The 14,646-nt window shown below is 41.9% G+C and overlaps 1 protein-coding gene across 1 annotated transcript in view; it reads left to right on the top strand.

The window, feature by feature from the left end:
• The window catches only part of LOC306735229 (neural-cadherin), a gene marked incomplete at both ends in the record, with an annotated part of 289,025 nt that overhangs the window by 205,599 nt on the left and 68,780 nt on the right, over nucleotides 1-14,646 (top strand). Inside the window, one exon of the mRNA XM_079216680.1 lies at nucleotides 5,771-5,985. Coding sequence (XP_079072806.1) covers nucleotides 5,771-5,985 — 215 coding nt within the window. The remainder of the gene's footprint in view (nucleotides 1-5,770; nucleotides 5,986-14,646) is intronic.

Here is a 14,646-nt window from a genome sequence, read left to right as displayed (position 1 = left end):
AAGTCTCATCGCACACATGTCTGCGAAGCTTTCTTCCTGTGTTAGTTAAAGTTAATTTTACCCTTCAGCTTCATTTAATTAGAAGCAGCGAGTGAAAAGTGCAGGATTTCAGTGCGGCTGGCTGGAGCCAGCGTGTAATGTGGCTCACCGCTGGACCAGAGCAGGATGACTGGTTAATCCTTGGATTACACGCATGCACGCAGACACACACACACACACACACACACACACACACACACACACACACACACAAATACACAGTTTATTAGACATGTGGACAGTTTGGTCCCTCTCATTTTCTCTCTGTCATCTAATCTGCAAACAGTGTTACATTGCTTTGCATATTAAGACACCTGAAGCACCCAGTTGCCATTGTGATGGAGCACGTCCCCTGATAGTTAAACTCTCCCCTCAATAAACAAAGCAGATAACTCAACATTAATTGAATTTCTTAATCAGGTATTTAAAACATTCAGCAAGACTTTTCAATCATGCTAAAATATAGTTTAATATTCTGCACAGCTCCCACCAGGTTTAATGAGAGCTCCAGACCATTGCCATATTGTATCATACTTAGTTTTCACTTGTCATTTCAGTTTTTGTTCATTATCCCCTGATTGTATTTGATGAGAAATTTAGATTTATTTATTATTACAGTTTTCTTTATTAAATGTCTCTATTTTAAAGACGGTTAATACATTTAGCTTGAATTTAACTTTCTAAATCCATATTGAACAGTGAAAAGCTTTTCTTGTTGGTCATATTGTTTTAAAGCCCTCCCCTAAATTGGAGAGAGGAGAAAAAAAAATCTATAACTTCAATGGAAATGGAAAGAAAATGGTGTTTGCAAATGATAAATTGCAGCTTCTGTTGATTCCAAAATAAATATCACATCTTTTGTGAAAAGTGACTGTGGGCCGGAATGAAAGTGCAGGAAATGCGTCTTTGAAAAGCGTAGATGACGGGACAGAACACGGCAAAGCAGGCGAAGACACGGATGCTGTATGATTGTCACATTTTCAATCACGCCATTGTACCTGAACTCTGTCAAATCTGCTGTGTGATTCTCCAGGTTCACAGGAGGAGAGGAAGCGAGACGTCAGGGATGGAGAAAATTAGGATAGGAGTTGGAAGGGAGGGGAGGAATAAAGGAAATTAGGAGAAGAATAGAGCAACAATGAGAGAGAAGAGGAACCGGTAGAATGGTGTGGTGAAAGAAGAGCACAAGAGAAGAGAAGAGAGAATAAATATTACGTGTCGATAAAGTACGAGGTAATACAAGATAGAATTGCTGTGTGGGGGTTTCTGTTCTAGAGGCTTTCAGATATGACCCCAACCAAACACGTACAAACATCCACAAACAGATTATGGCCCAAGATTGAAGGAACATGCAGATAATCGAGGCGCTGGGATTAATAAGGAGATCAGCGGAGTGAGGGGGCTGCGGGTCGGGGGTGGGATTACAGCTCGACGTTAACAAACACAATTCCCGGGAGACAGCGAATGAGCAAAACAAAGCTGCCTTAAGAGGATTGGAGGGCTTGGCCATTGTGACTAAAACTATGTCTCGGATTGTCTCGCGTTCAGAGAATTAGGATGACATTGCCAAAATGGAAATACAGACGTGAATGTTTTTCCTGCATGTTTCTGTAATCATACACACCCACAGAAAATATGGGTCTCGATGAACGGAGTCACAGCTTAGCGCCTCTGAAAAAACAAAAAAAGTATTGTTCTATTACATGAAATATTTATGACTTGTAAATTTGAAGTTTTGGGGGAAAAAAACATCTTTTCGTATTATTTATTAATACAAGAAAATATTTATCAGTGTATTTACCATTCATACAATCTGAAAATATTTACAAATGTCACCCGATTAAACATTTTCTACGGTGCAAGAAAGCATGCGTCATCATTTTTGGGACTTTTAATGTCTACAAAAATGAATCTTCTGCGTCCAATACTTATGTGGGAAGTTAACCAGAGTGGAGGCCGACCTATGTTAGGAATGCGTTACTCCGTGTCAGGATTCAAGTCGTGCAGTAACACACAGGCATTAATGAGCAAGTTATTTGAAAAATGTAGCCATTGATTGAAAAAGCAATCGCATAACTTAACTAATTACCGAACAGCAAAAGTAATCAGGCTTCTTGTCCTTACTCAGCTGATGCTCCATCAAAGGTGCCTTCAATAAACTCAGTCTCCTCATCACACCATCACATCATCACACCATCACACCATCACATCACATCTCCACTATGGAACACGTGTAGAAATAGAGAGCGAGACATTTACTGTCTGGCAGCCGGCTGAGCCCTGATGCTGCCAGCAGCACTTAGAACGAAGCAAAGGGCATCACGCTTCCTCCAACTCTGACCAAAACCAGGTGGAAGTTTATCGTTGGGTAATGTCGGGTCCTGTTGTGGTAAAGTAACACATGCTGCAGCAGTCTGCTGACACGCTCACTCCCAAAATGTGGCGGCAACAAATCATCACTGGGATTAATAACTGGGATGTAATTAATGGGTTTCCAAATTGCACTCACTTACACTGAGTTGCTATACCCCATAATCAAATCCAAATTAAACAATTAATAAAATATATAAATATAATAGTTTGAAGTGATAGGTTGAGTTCACATCAGGACCGTAACAAATGTAGCAAAGACGATCATTATAGGAGAAATTAAAGTGAGGAGAATCAAACATTCATAGTTAGTCTCTCTAAAGTGAGGGACACTTTAGAGAGACACTTCAAAACGGCACTTTACAACACAGACAGAACACTTGAGCACACACACACACACACACGCTGTGAGCATACGGAGACAGACGCATGCATCGTGTGCGTGTCTATATCTGCACATGCTTTTGCAAGCACACGTCTTTGTGTGGTTTCACAGGCCTGAAACTCGTGAATATCCGGAGAAGCAGTTAACGTGTGAATAACATCAACCAATGAGAACCTCACGCATTCGCAGCAGAGGGAGTGCCCTGGAGAAATAGCTTGTTCGTAAAGTCGGGATTCAATTTGTATATTTGGTAATTGCTGAGGATTGAATGGGGTGAAGTGTTATTTTGCTGAAATAATGCACGGCTTTCTCATCAGATTTATGCATTGCTACTAAATGGAGAAAGGATGATAGTGGGTATATTGAGAATCAGATTAGAGAAAATGATTTGTGTCGAGCCTTGAAGATAAATTCTTCAAAAGAAAAGAAAAAAACATCTGTGGCTGATTATTTCCTGGGTTCATTCCGCTTCTCTGTGGTTCATTTTTCTTCTCCACTTGGGACGGCATGGTTGGATATTTCATTTATTGTGGAGTCAATTGTTCAACAGTCTAAAGCGTAACCAAGTTTTTAAACTTCCAGTTGCTTCTCCTCGTGATCCATTAGGTCCTTTTCAATGTTCTAACGTCTGTTGGGCTTCATAAAAAGGTTGCAGGCGTCGTAATGTAAAGTAACATACACTTTCCAGCATAGATAAACCTACTCCTTGAACTATATTTAGTCTTTAGATACTGAATGTGTGGAGATTGTTTTTAATTTGTGCACACAATTGAATAATTAGTGCTCTCGATATAATAAATTGTGCGGGCAAATTGCTAATCCGTGTTCTTGATTCAATATTGTTGTGGCCTGAGACCTGTGTTCAGGCTCTGCCCCTTCAGGCTCTGACCCTTGGATTAAACTCAGAATCTACAGCAAGAACAACAAGCTACCACAGAGATCGCAGCAACGATCTGGCCATGAGTGGATGGAAAACCGAGGTAGATAAACTGTTGAGTAGATGAGTTGATGGAAGGCAGCTTGGTCGACTGTAATGATAAAGAAAGAAAAAAAAGAAACATGCACTTTATTAGTCCCCTTGGGGAAATTCTTCTCTGCATTTGACGCATCCCTGGTTGGGGGGCAGTGGGCATCCCTGGTTGGGGGGCAGTGGGCGGCCCTTTGGGGCACCCAGGGAGCAGGGTGTCTTGCTCAGGGACACTTCGACGTGTGAGCTATGGGGGGACTGGGGATCGATCCGGGTACCTTGTGGTTTCGGGACGACCACTCATCCCCCTGAGCTACAGTCGCCCCCAAGTGCCCCAAAAGTGATGACATTTTGGATAGAAATGGATGTAGACTGCTCCAACTTCTTTCTCAGAGTTTGGTCCATAAGAGTGATTTACAGTTCCAGAAGAAAAGCAGCACTGGTGTTTGTTAGTTCCCCAGAACAGCTTTTGTGTGTTTATGTCCTTGGATACATTTCCATAGAATGCATTAATATGTTTACAGATTTGGCACATGCAGCGGTAACGTCTTTACGTATTCATAATCATTAGCGGTCCCGTCACCGATGAGTCAATCGTGTATGACATTTCGTACTTCAGGCAGAGAAGCTGTAACACAGAAGACTCCGTGTTCATGTGGAATGATGCAGCTGTCTTCAGGATGAGCCCTGATCTCCTTCATATCTGTCAAAACATTTCTATTTAATTGTAAGTGAAATTTCCAAACTCTGTTTCCGCTGGATTTGCCAAAAAAAAGAAAGAGTTTTGTTCTCCTGCCAAATGTCTGCTACCTAAATGGAACAGTATTTACTGTTTGGCATAGTTGTGCGCATATATGCCCATGCATATACAGGATGCAGCCCCTTCTATTCGTGAGAGGAAATAGACTAAATGTGAGTCAATGCACATTAAATGGATCACATTGTGACACCTCGCCGTGGTTAGACGTAGTATTTTAATTAAAAAAACAAACACATGTATTGGATCTCAGTGCTCATCAATTACCATATTGACAGCCTATATTTATACAACCCTATTGCTGGAAACTGTGCAACTGTAACAAGCGGGTGGCCCCTGGAAGGCTCCCGGATTGTTTTGACTCCAATATACATACAACAGCAATTACACTTATAATGTAACTTGTTTAAATTCACATTGAACATTATTCCCTCAGCAAACAATACCGTCTGGACAGCGATATTAATGCTTCAATTGACAGTTCTGCACAATCAGCTTTACTCTCACTGTACGTGTTGTTGCTTCCTACGCTGGTACAGAAACCCAACTGGATGCAACGTTTGACATTTCAGACATGTTTCCTTTTGTTCTCATGCAAATATCTTGCTTCTGCTTGTTCTGTATGTTTAACTTCTCAGATCAAATACCGTGTTTGGAGAAAATACATATTTTTTTAATGTTTTTTGAATGGGTGAGAAAAATGGGTCACATGTACAAATGAGATCAGATGGCAGTGTTGGAAAGATCCTAGAACAAGTCGGGGAGGACTAAAACAAAGAACGATAATGAGAGGGGTTATTCAGAAATCCAAGGATGGGTTTTTGTAAAAGAAAGCAAGTGAGAGGTGAAAAACAATTAAGTACTTGGATGTGTGGAAATAGATAGAGAAGAGTTTCCTAGTGATGTAGCGATCCTCCCTGTGGTATTACCACTAATGAGAACATCTGCATCAGTGAAACAGATGGAGTGAGCGTGAGAGAGAGAGATGGAGAGGGAGAGAGAGAGAGAGAGAGGGAGAGGGAGAGAGATCGCCGAAGGAGAAGGCTGTCTGAGAGGAAAAAAATAGACTTAGGGTGACTGAGTGCAGGAAAAAAAATTGTTGAAAGAACAAAATAGAGTGAGTGGTTCAGAAAGGGGAGGGGGGCTTCTCACTTATTTGGAACCAAGAAAAAGAATTTTCCAGAAAACCAAATTCATGGCACTCACTACTAATTCATGTAATTTTGGCTCTTGGTCTCCTTCTCTCCCCAAGGTGCCAATGCCCAGCTCAGTTCGAAGGGCCTGAGTGCCAGCAGAACAAGCACAGTTTCCATGGCAACGGCTATGCGTGGTTTCCTCCCATGATGCCTTGTTTCGAGAGCCACGTGTCGCTGGAGTTCATCACGGATGTGGCTGATGGACTGCTGCTGTACAGCGGACCCCTGGCCCAGCTGCAGGCCTGGGACCACGAGGACTTCATGGCAATAGGTAGGAGGCTTCTCACGCTTAATGACATATATTATAACATATCCCAGCACAAAACTCTGGACTGTAACTGAGATGAGACAGAGAAGACTATTTCTTGCTTTGTATTTCATTAATTGAACCTGTCTGGACCAGCAGCTCAGTTCACAGAGAATTCTGAGTTGCTGTTTTTCTCGTGTCTCAGTTTTGAGGAGCTACGATGGCAACATGCCCATACATGAGACATCTTTGTAGTCTTTTAGCATTATCTCAGACTGCACTGCTTTAGTTTTGACAAGACTTGATAGAATGATGTGACTTCACGCTGTTTTGTGACATCGAAAGAAATAATGAAAAACTGATATGCCCTTGATTTACAAATTGTAGTTCATGGCCATTATTATGGGAGGTGATGAATGGAGGGATAAAAAAAGAATGGGGAATAGAGAATAGAGGAGGTATCATCATCAATGCTTGGTAGCTCTACTCTAAATAGACACAACAGAATACAGAATAACTGCAGCAGGGGTTCTCAAACGAGTAGTTGTATAGTTGCCAGCCTTTACTGAAGAATTTCATAGAATTTAAGTAGAAATTTGATTATGAAAATTCATAACCACATGGGTCAGCTGTGACCCCTGAACAATACATGTTGCTACTGAGAGTGCATCGAACCAGTAAGACAGCAAGCAAAGAAGTGTAAAGCTAATGAATAAATGTGTTGAATAGTTAGCTTTCAGCAATGGATTCATGGTTCGTAAGGTAAGCTAAATAAAATGAATACATGGCTGAAATTGTTAGCTTTTAGTAATTGATACATGGTTTAAATGGTTAGCTAAGAGAAACATGTAATGGATAGATGATTGAAATGTTTAGTTAAAGTAATGGATTCATGGTTCAAAAGGGTAGATATACAAGTAATGGATACAAAATAATTAGCTTCAAGCGATGGATAAAAGGTTCAAAGGGTTATCTAAAAGTAATGGATACATGGTTGAAATAGATACACATAACTTCTATTGGTAGTGGTGCAAATGCAAACTTTACCAAACCAACACATTGACAGTTCAAATGTCCAATTTAAAAAGAAAGTATTTATCCATATTTACTTTTTTATGATGAAAAGTGTTAATTGACCTCCAATTTAAAAATAAAATGAACACATTGGGATCATATAGGTTGGTTGATAGGGGCCACTTGAGTTTATCTGATAGGGCTTCAGGGATAGATCTGTTCACTTTTATTGAACTACCTCAGAATGTAAACTCCACCAAAGAGGAATGCTTCACAGACAATTGTAAGACAGGAGTTGTGTAAACATATTGTCCCTTCAGCTGTCACTGTAGCAAGCCTGTTAACTCACAGAGAGCCTTTTTCCTCTTCCATAAAACTCTTTATTGAATAAAACGATGTACAATAAAGAGAACAATATGCGACAGAGTGCAGGGAAAATAGAAGAAAAAACAAACTGTATTGCTATGTAGTCATCATAAAGCAGAAAGAGGAATTTACAATTGAAAGGAACAAACTGAATACATTCTCTCTAATGTGCCTCTTTCTCCTAGCCTGAAGACTAGGGATTGTTTGGAAACCAAAAGAATAGAAATCCATTTCAGGTTAAATTCCCTGTGTGTATTAACTCGCCACGACCTGAGGATTAGGCGAAGTCAGTCACTCTTACACACAATGCATACACTCACAATCGGTAATTTTGATCTTATTGAACCTGACACTCCATATATTTTGCTTTGTACTACTTTGATTCCCATTCAAACTGAATTGTTTTTGCTCATCGAGGAAAAAAAGGGAAAGATATGCAGTGAACAGTGATTCACACACACACACACACACACACACACACACACACACACGCACACACACACACACACACACACACACACACACACTCCTGCTACTCACTATAATATATACTGTTAGAAAGATCAGGAAATGTGTGTGAACGGAGCTTCGGCCGGTGTACATGTCCGGTTCTTCAGGGATTTCTTTTGTTGCTTTGGCAATATTGTTGAAATTTGAAGACAATAAAGCTTGTTGAATTGAGGGTGGCAGGCGGGAATTACAGACAAACTGAAACCGAGAACAAAATGTCTTGCACATTTCGGTATATTTACTGTTTTAATCTGAGAGACTAACGCCTCCTTGTCTCCCTTGCTACTTCTTCCCTTGCATTGGTCCTCACTCTTGGGAGAGATGTGGTTGTTCCATCACTGCCAAAGGAATATGCGTGGGTGATGAGGTCCACCTGGAGAGCTGTGTGTGTGTGTGTGTGTGTGTGCGTGTGTGTGTGTGCGTGTGTGTGTGTGTGTGTGTGTGTGTGTGTGTGTGTGTGTGTGTGTGTGTGTAAGCCGGTTTCAGTGTACATCTACTGATTTATTTTGTGAGCTTTGGGTGGTGTAAGAGGGTCTGTAAGCCACAGCGTGTGCTATCAGATCCTGAAGAGTTAACGTGTTTGTGGAGTTAAGGCTGATTTGTCACTGTGCAGAGTGTAATTAGAGTCAGGCTGTACATATTTAGAACTCTAATTAATTGTTTCAAGGTTCACCTACTGCATGTAAACAAAAAAGCCAAGACTGCGCTAAGCTTTATATAACCAAATTTACATATCAATGTGTATGTATGAAAGTCTTTAAATGCACCAAACAGTGCTGTAATAAAATGCTTTGTTGACAGCCCTTCCTGATATTTGCAGATGGAAGCTGCTGAGACGGGATCATTTGCACCAGTAATCCCCATGCAGAATTTTGAACATCTCTATGCCCAATAAGGACTAATCTTTAGTATTAGAATTAGCAATTACTTAGGTTTAGGTACAACATCATGGTCGGGCTAAAAGAAGTACAGAACTGCACTTCCAAAAGGCCGAGCTATCTGCCCGCTCCGAATGACCCCGCCCTCCAAACGGCCACGCCCCTCAACAAGCGAGCAGCAGTAACTGGAGCTAAGCAATCGGCCCATTCTTCTACAAACTGCTGCAGTATGGGCACTGCACTAGATAATTTGTATTATTGTTATTGTTTACAACCTTTCAGAATAGGCATAATCAATTTCTAGACAATAGCTAATAATACAGGACACGCTTAAGTTCATGTTGGACTACCAGGAGTTAACTTGGGCCGGGGCTCGGCTCATGAGACTGGAGTTACGTTCTACTATGTTGACGGCGCCAGGCAATCATTTTACCAAAATCCTGTTTTAATGAATAAGAATGATTGTTCATGAAACAAACATTTCCCGAACGACAACTACTTCTTAAAGAACTAATTATAACTATTTGATGGTTCTTTTAGCCAAAGTAAGGCAGGTTTTGGAGTGTTTTCTTTTTCTCGACTGTTTCGTATAATCTACCAACACGACACAGGAAAGGATTTATTGGCTTGAACGCCTAATGCACAAAGCTATCTGACATAGAAATATTATTAAAAACATATTCACCAACTGCAGTCCAGGATGAATCCCTATCATATTGTATATGAACAACTCTGAATGATTTCTAATAAAAAAGGATAATATTGGCACCATATATTGCAATAGCCCTCCCATACTACAGACTATACCTCTCTAATCATACAAAGTGCAGATATGATTCTTTAAAGTAAATTTCATATGAGAGAGAGAGGCAGAATGGAGGAAAATATTGATTACTGTTCACTGTGAGTTCAAGTGAAACACATTAGAAACTAAAACAAAATAATTTATGATTCTTTCTGCCAGCCGCACTGACCTTAAAGGGCACATACAGGCCAAAAGTGAACACAACTGAAACACATACAGGCCAAAAGTGAACACAACTGAAACAAAACAAAAATAACTAATAAGCTTGCATGCCTGTTTGATTTGCAGACAAGCAGTGAGCCTCAGTCATCAGTGTGATGGTGAACATATAATATAAAAAGACGAGTAGGAAGGTGGGGGAAAAACAATCTCAACCTTGATGAAGTGCCACTGTTTGTTTTGTGGGTGTTAAGGTGACACAGAGTTGGTTTCCCTGACCAAATTCTGAACCCGTCTTTTCTGCGACGACAACAACAACAGCGGCTTTTTGATTAAATGTGATCAGTGGGGCACAAGGGAACAGGAAAAAAAAGCTTTTCTACCTCAACCCAAGAACACAGCTTCAAGCATCCACTGCTCGCGTTCAAAGAGCTCAGAGCTCAAAGAGCCATATTGTATTGATGCATAATTACAAGGGGAATCTAATCATAATCAACCATCACAAAAAGTGTGTGTGTGTGTGGGGGGGGGGGGATTCACTCCCAAATGAGACACGCGGCGAACCGAATGCCAAAGGTCTCTCATCCCGAAGTGAATGGCTTTCAAGTACAAGAGCTGTGCTGGAAAGTATAACGTGACCGGAAGGACACGCTGCACCTGTGGCATGACTTGAAGTATTTTGGTAAAAGGAAGCAGATCAGACGTGTTGTACAACTGCTGAACGGCTTTTAAAATCATGAATGCTAAGAGGCACACGAGAAGCCACTAATATTGCTCCAGACCGTTCCTTTTGACCATGTCGCTGTATGTGTGTGTGTGTGTGAGACATTGTTCACCTTGTTATTAAGCCTTTGCTCAGGGATGCTGCTCATTGGGCCTGATCACATTTCCCACCGCTTCACAAAGCGCGTTTCCACCCGCAGATCGTCAGCTTCTTATTGAGATGCTGGTTTGCCTTTCCAAAGCCGCCCACTCATCCGCCCTTCATCCTGCCGCAGGGCATTTGTACCGAGCCAACCCTGCTGTGAGGAGGTGTAAGGCTCTCACACGCACACACACACACACACACACACACACACACACACACACACACACACACACACACACACACACACACACACACACACACATACACACGCACACACATGCAGTGAGTACATAGCTGTGTACTACATCCAATCTGTGGCTGCTGGGGGAAAATGAGATAACATGGTTATAACACAGAGCTGTAGTGTGTGTATATGTGTGTGTGTGTGTGTGTGTGTGTGTGCGTGCGCGCGTACCTAAACTGACCTCAGGTGTTCTAGGTAACATCAGATTATTGGATTTACCTTCAATCTATTTACTTTCTCCAGTATGTAAATATTGTTTATGAATCCCCCCACGGTCACCCTAGACGATAACACACTGTCCTCCTGAATCGATGCTTATAGGTCTCTTTCAGCCGCACCGCTTCGTGGCCCATGCATCTGATAAAATCCAGGAAACCTCAACTTAGAGCGGCTCTTAAAAAAAAGAAGAAAAGCAAACGGCCTCACAGTACACACCCTGGCACACAGAGACTACTCCCAGCAACACAAAGATGCTCTCAGCAACGCACGCTCCTCCTCCTCCTCCGTCTGGCCTTGACCTCACCAGGTCCGCTAACCCCCCAAGGTCCTTTTCTCCGCGTCTCGAACTTATGGACAATCTCTTCACTCCTTCGCAGTTGATGAAAAAGTAACTCCTTCCTGTCATTCTAGCAAGTAAATAATTGAGACCTTCTCCAACCAACTGGCCACCTCTCGTCCCCAGTCACCAATGCCCCCTCCTCTCCTCTGATGCCCACTCCCTCAACATGCTTCCTCTTACTTGACCTCAGAGCTGCCTTTGACACCGTCAATCACTCCATCCTCCCCAGGCGCCTCGAGTCCTCCCCCAGCATCCCTGCCCTCTCCTTGTTCGGATCATACCTCTCAATCCACCGCCAGTTCATCCGTAATAACTTTCTCTCAAGGTTCGGTTTTCGGTCTCCTCCTCTTCATCCTCTCAATATTGGTATTGGTTACATCATACGTCACCATGGCCTCGATTTCCACTGGTATGCCCCCTCACCGCTCTCCCCTGGTACAGTCACCGGGGGGGCAACATCTTCTCCACTGGAAATGTCTTCCCTAAAGTGCCTTTGAGTACCTTTAAAAAGCCTATACAGATCACATGTATTATTACTAATGGTAATACATAATGATTACGCCTTAAGTTTCCATCAAGGCATTTTGAGGTTAGTTCATCCATCTTGGTTAACAGTTCAGGGTCTGTTTTAAGCGATGTTACACATTTCCATTCATAGAGCTGATCCAAACTCCCAGCACAAAAGAGCAGCAGTTCAAAGAACAATATTGCGTTTCATTGACCGATACTTCACAGATGCATTATTCATGAGGTTAGAGGGTTAGATTGTAAACTTTAAGTGGTCATAAAGTGCAAGCTATGACACAAACTAACTGAGCCACTATTGTGTGCAAATCCTTCCGATAATTCTGAGACTTTTCAGGACCTGCGTCGACTTTTTGGTAAATAGGTTGTTCTGGTTTCTATATGTGAGGTGTGCTGTGAAATAGTATTACAGAATGCAATTATTTAACCAACCCTTACAGCGAGCTTTATTTCCGGGCTCATTAACCTGGTCACTGTCATTAGTTTGGCTGGAAGCCACTGTCAACTACTAGCCCTTTAGAACAGCTAGTTTGTACAACGCTGCATCCCCACCACAAGGCGTACAGTGATATTGAATACATGAGCGGCTGTCACTCTGTAACTAGATTTTTTTCATTTTATGTCTCAATAAAAAACTGGTTGCAGAGCTGGAGGGACAAAACAGAGCCCCTCCCCCCTGTTATTAGCATGTGGCTTGTGTCCAGCTAGTGTCAAGAGAAGATTTAGTTGAGGACAATGTAATATAAATCTCTTTCTCTGGGTATATTTATGGCCTAAAAGTTCCCAGTGAACGCTTCCTCATGCTTCCATTTTGACATTACATTTTTCACAAGTGTGACACTGTCCTCGATGCCCCACCAGCTGTCTGACAGGCATTTACTTTGACATTGTCACTACCACCTGTCACCACCTCCTCAGGGGATGTTTCCCCAGTGGCGATCCGATCTGTGTATATACTTACAGGAGGTATTTATACCTCAGTTGGAATCAGTTAGAATGATTGTGTGGTTGAAAGATTGCCACCTTCCAGTCATGTCAGATTTATCATTGTTTACCGCAATTAAATACGACTTTCACAAACTCTTTCCTGGTGGTAATTACAAGTAGAACATATGGGTATGCTTTTGGGTGTTGTCTGTCATTGTGGGTACATGCAGAGAGTACGGCCGTCCAAATGGATGAAATCAGAACTATCAGTAACAAATGAGATATGTGTTAGTTAGTTGAGGTGCTGGTAGGTGTATTTTGTTACCTACAGACAGTCAGGCTAGCTTCCCCCCCAGCCCCCCCCCCCGTTTCCAGTCATTATGCTAAACTACGCTAATCCATCATATTTATGGTATAGACATGAGAGTGGTTTCCATCTTCTCCCATCACACAAACCATGTAACGAATATGCATCATTAAAACAACCCTATTTTGCATATTTATGTAGTGGTCAACAATTCTTTATTTAAATTATTTAAATTCTTTACCAAAACACTCCATGTAGATTATTTTCTAATAAATTAAATATATATTTAATAGAAAAGGGTATTACATCAATTCTCCCGTGTCTTTTTTTGCAGGTTGTCAGATATAGACTGCGGACACCACATGCCAGTTATATAACTGGCTAACTTAGCATTATGACTTCCTGGCCTGATCAGCAATGCCACACTTTGACCTGAGCTGTATTAGTGAGATTGATTGTCTCGGTAATGATTTGTGTCCTGCGAGATCAACGCTAAATGACAGACATGGCTGGGAGCATTATACCTGCTATGAGGTGCTTGGTCGAACTCACACAGTACTAACCTTTCTCACACACACACACACACACACACACACACACACACACACACACACACACACACACACACACACACACATACACGCATACACACACACACACACGCATGCATGCAAAGACCGTCAGCCAGAGGCCAGTGCTTGTCCAATCAATGGATAAATTAACAAGACAAATTTAATTTGTGTTATCACAACATCCCTGTAGAATGGAAAAGGGTCTGCCGATGGTGGGTCTAGAAGGAGTGTGTGTGTGTGTGTGTGTGTGTGTGTGTGTGTGTGTGTGTGTGTGTGTGTGTGTGTGTGTGTGTGTGTGTGTGTGTTTTCCTTCTCTTTCTTTTCCCTGAACCAAAAAGAACATATTCTCAACTCTTTATATGGTTTAAAATAAATGGAAGAAGAAGGGATCTAGCGAGCAACGGCACACACAGATTCACTTTGGCATTACCTCCAATTTCCACAGAGCTGTTTTGTAGCAGTAGCCCCAAGCTTAGCACTGCAACTGCTTTTCAAATAGGAAGTGCTGCTGGATGCAGAGATCCAATATGCGTCGGCTCCGGGGCCGGCTAGCTAGCTGACAGATCGTTTATTCAAGAAGCTCTCTGCTCTGCACTTGCTGCATTGCCTGCTGATTTGTACACAGGATGACTTCAGTGGGCATTAGAGTATATGTGACTGCTTGTGCGTGTGAAGGGGGGGGTGCGTGTTGCTGTGTGATTTGTAATGCTGTTTATGCAGTCCATATGCTCTTGGTTTGGCTCCTGTGTATCTTCAGGCAATCAGAAGGACATTTTTCACATTTAAGAGCCCCCAACTCTGTGGGAGTTCAGGCTCTCCTTGCACACAAAGTATACTCTCTCTCTTTCTCTCTCTCTCTCTCTCTCTCTCTCTCTCTCTCTCTCTCTCTCTCTCTCTCCTGTCTCAGAGTAGGAGGTAATGAATTACGTATGAGTAGCAGAAAAGAAGCCC

The sequence above is a fragment of the Taurulus bubalis genome, assembly GCF_910589615.1.
Source record: "Taurulus bubalis genome assembly, chromosome: 4".
Lineage (NCBI taxonomy): Eukaryota > Metazoa > Chordata > Actinopteri > Perciformes > Cottidae > Taurulus > Taurulus bubalis.
This window is presented reverse-complemented; position numbering and strand designations above follow the sequence as displayed.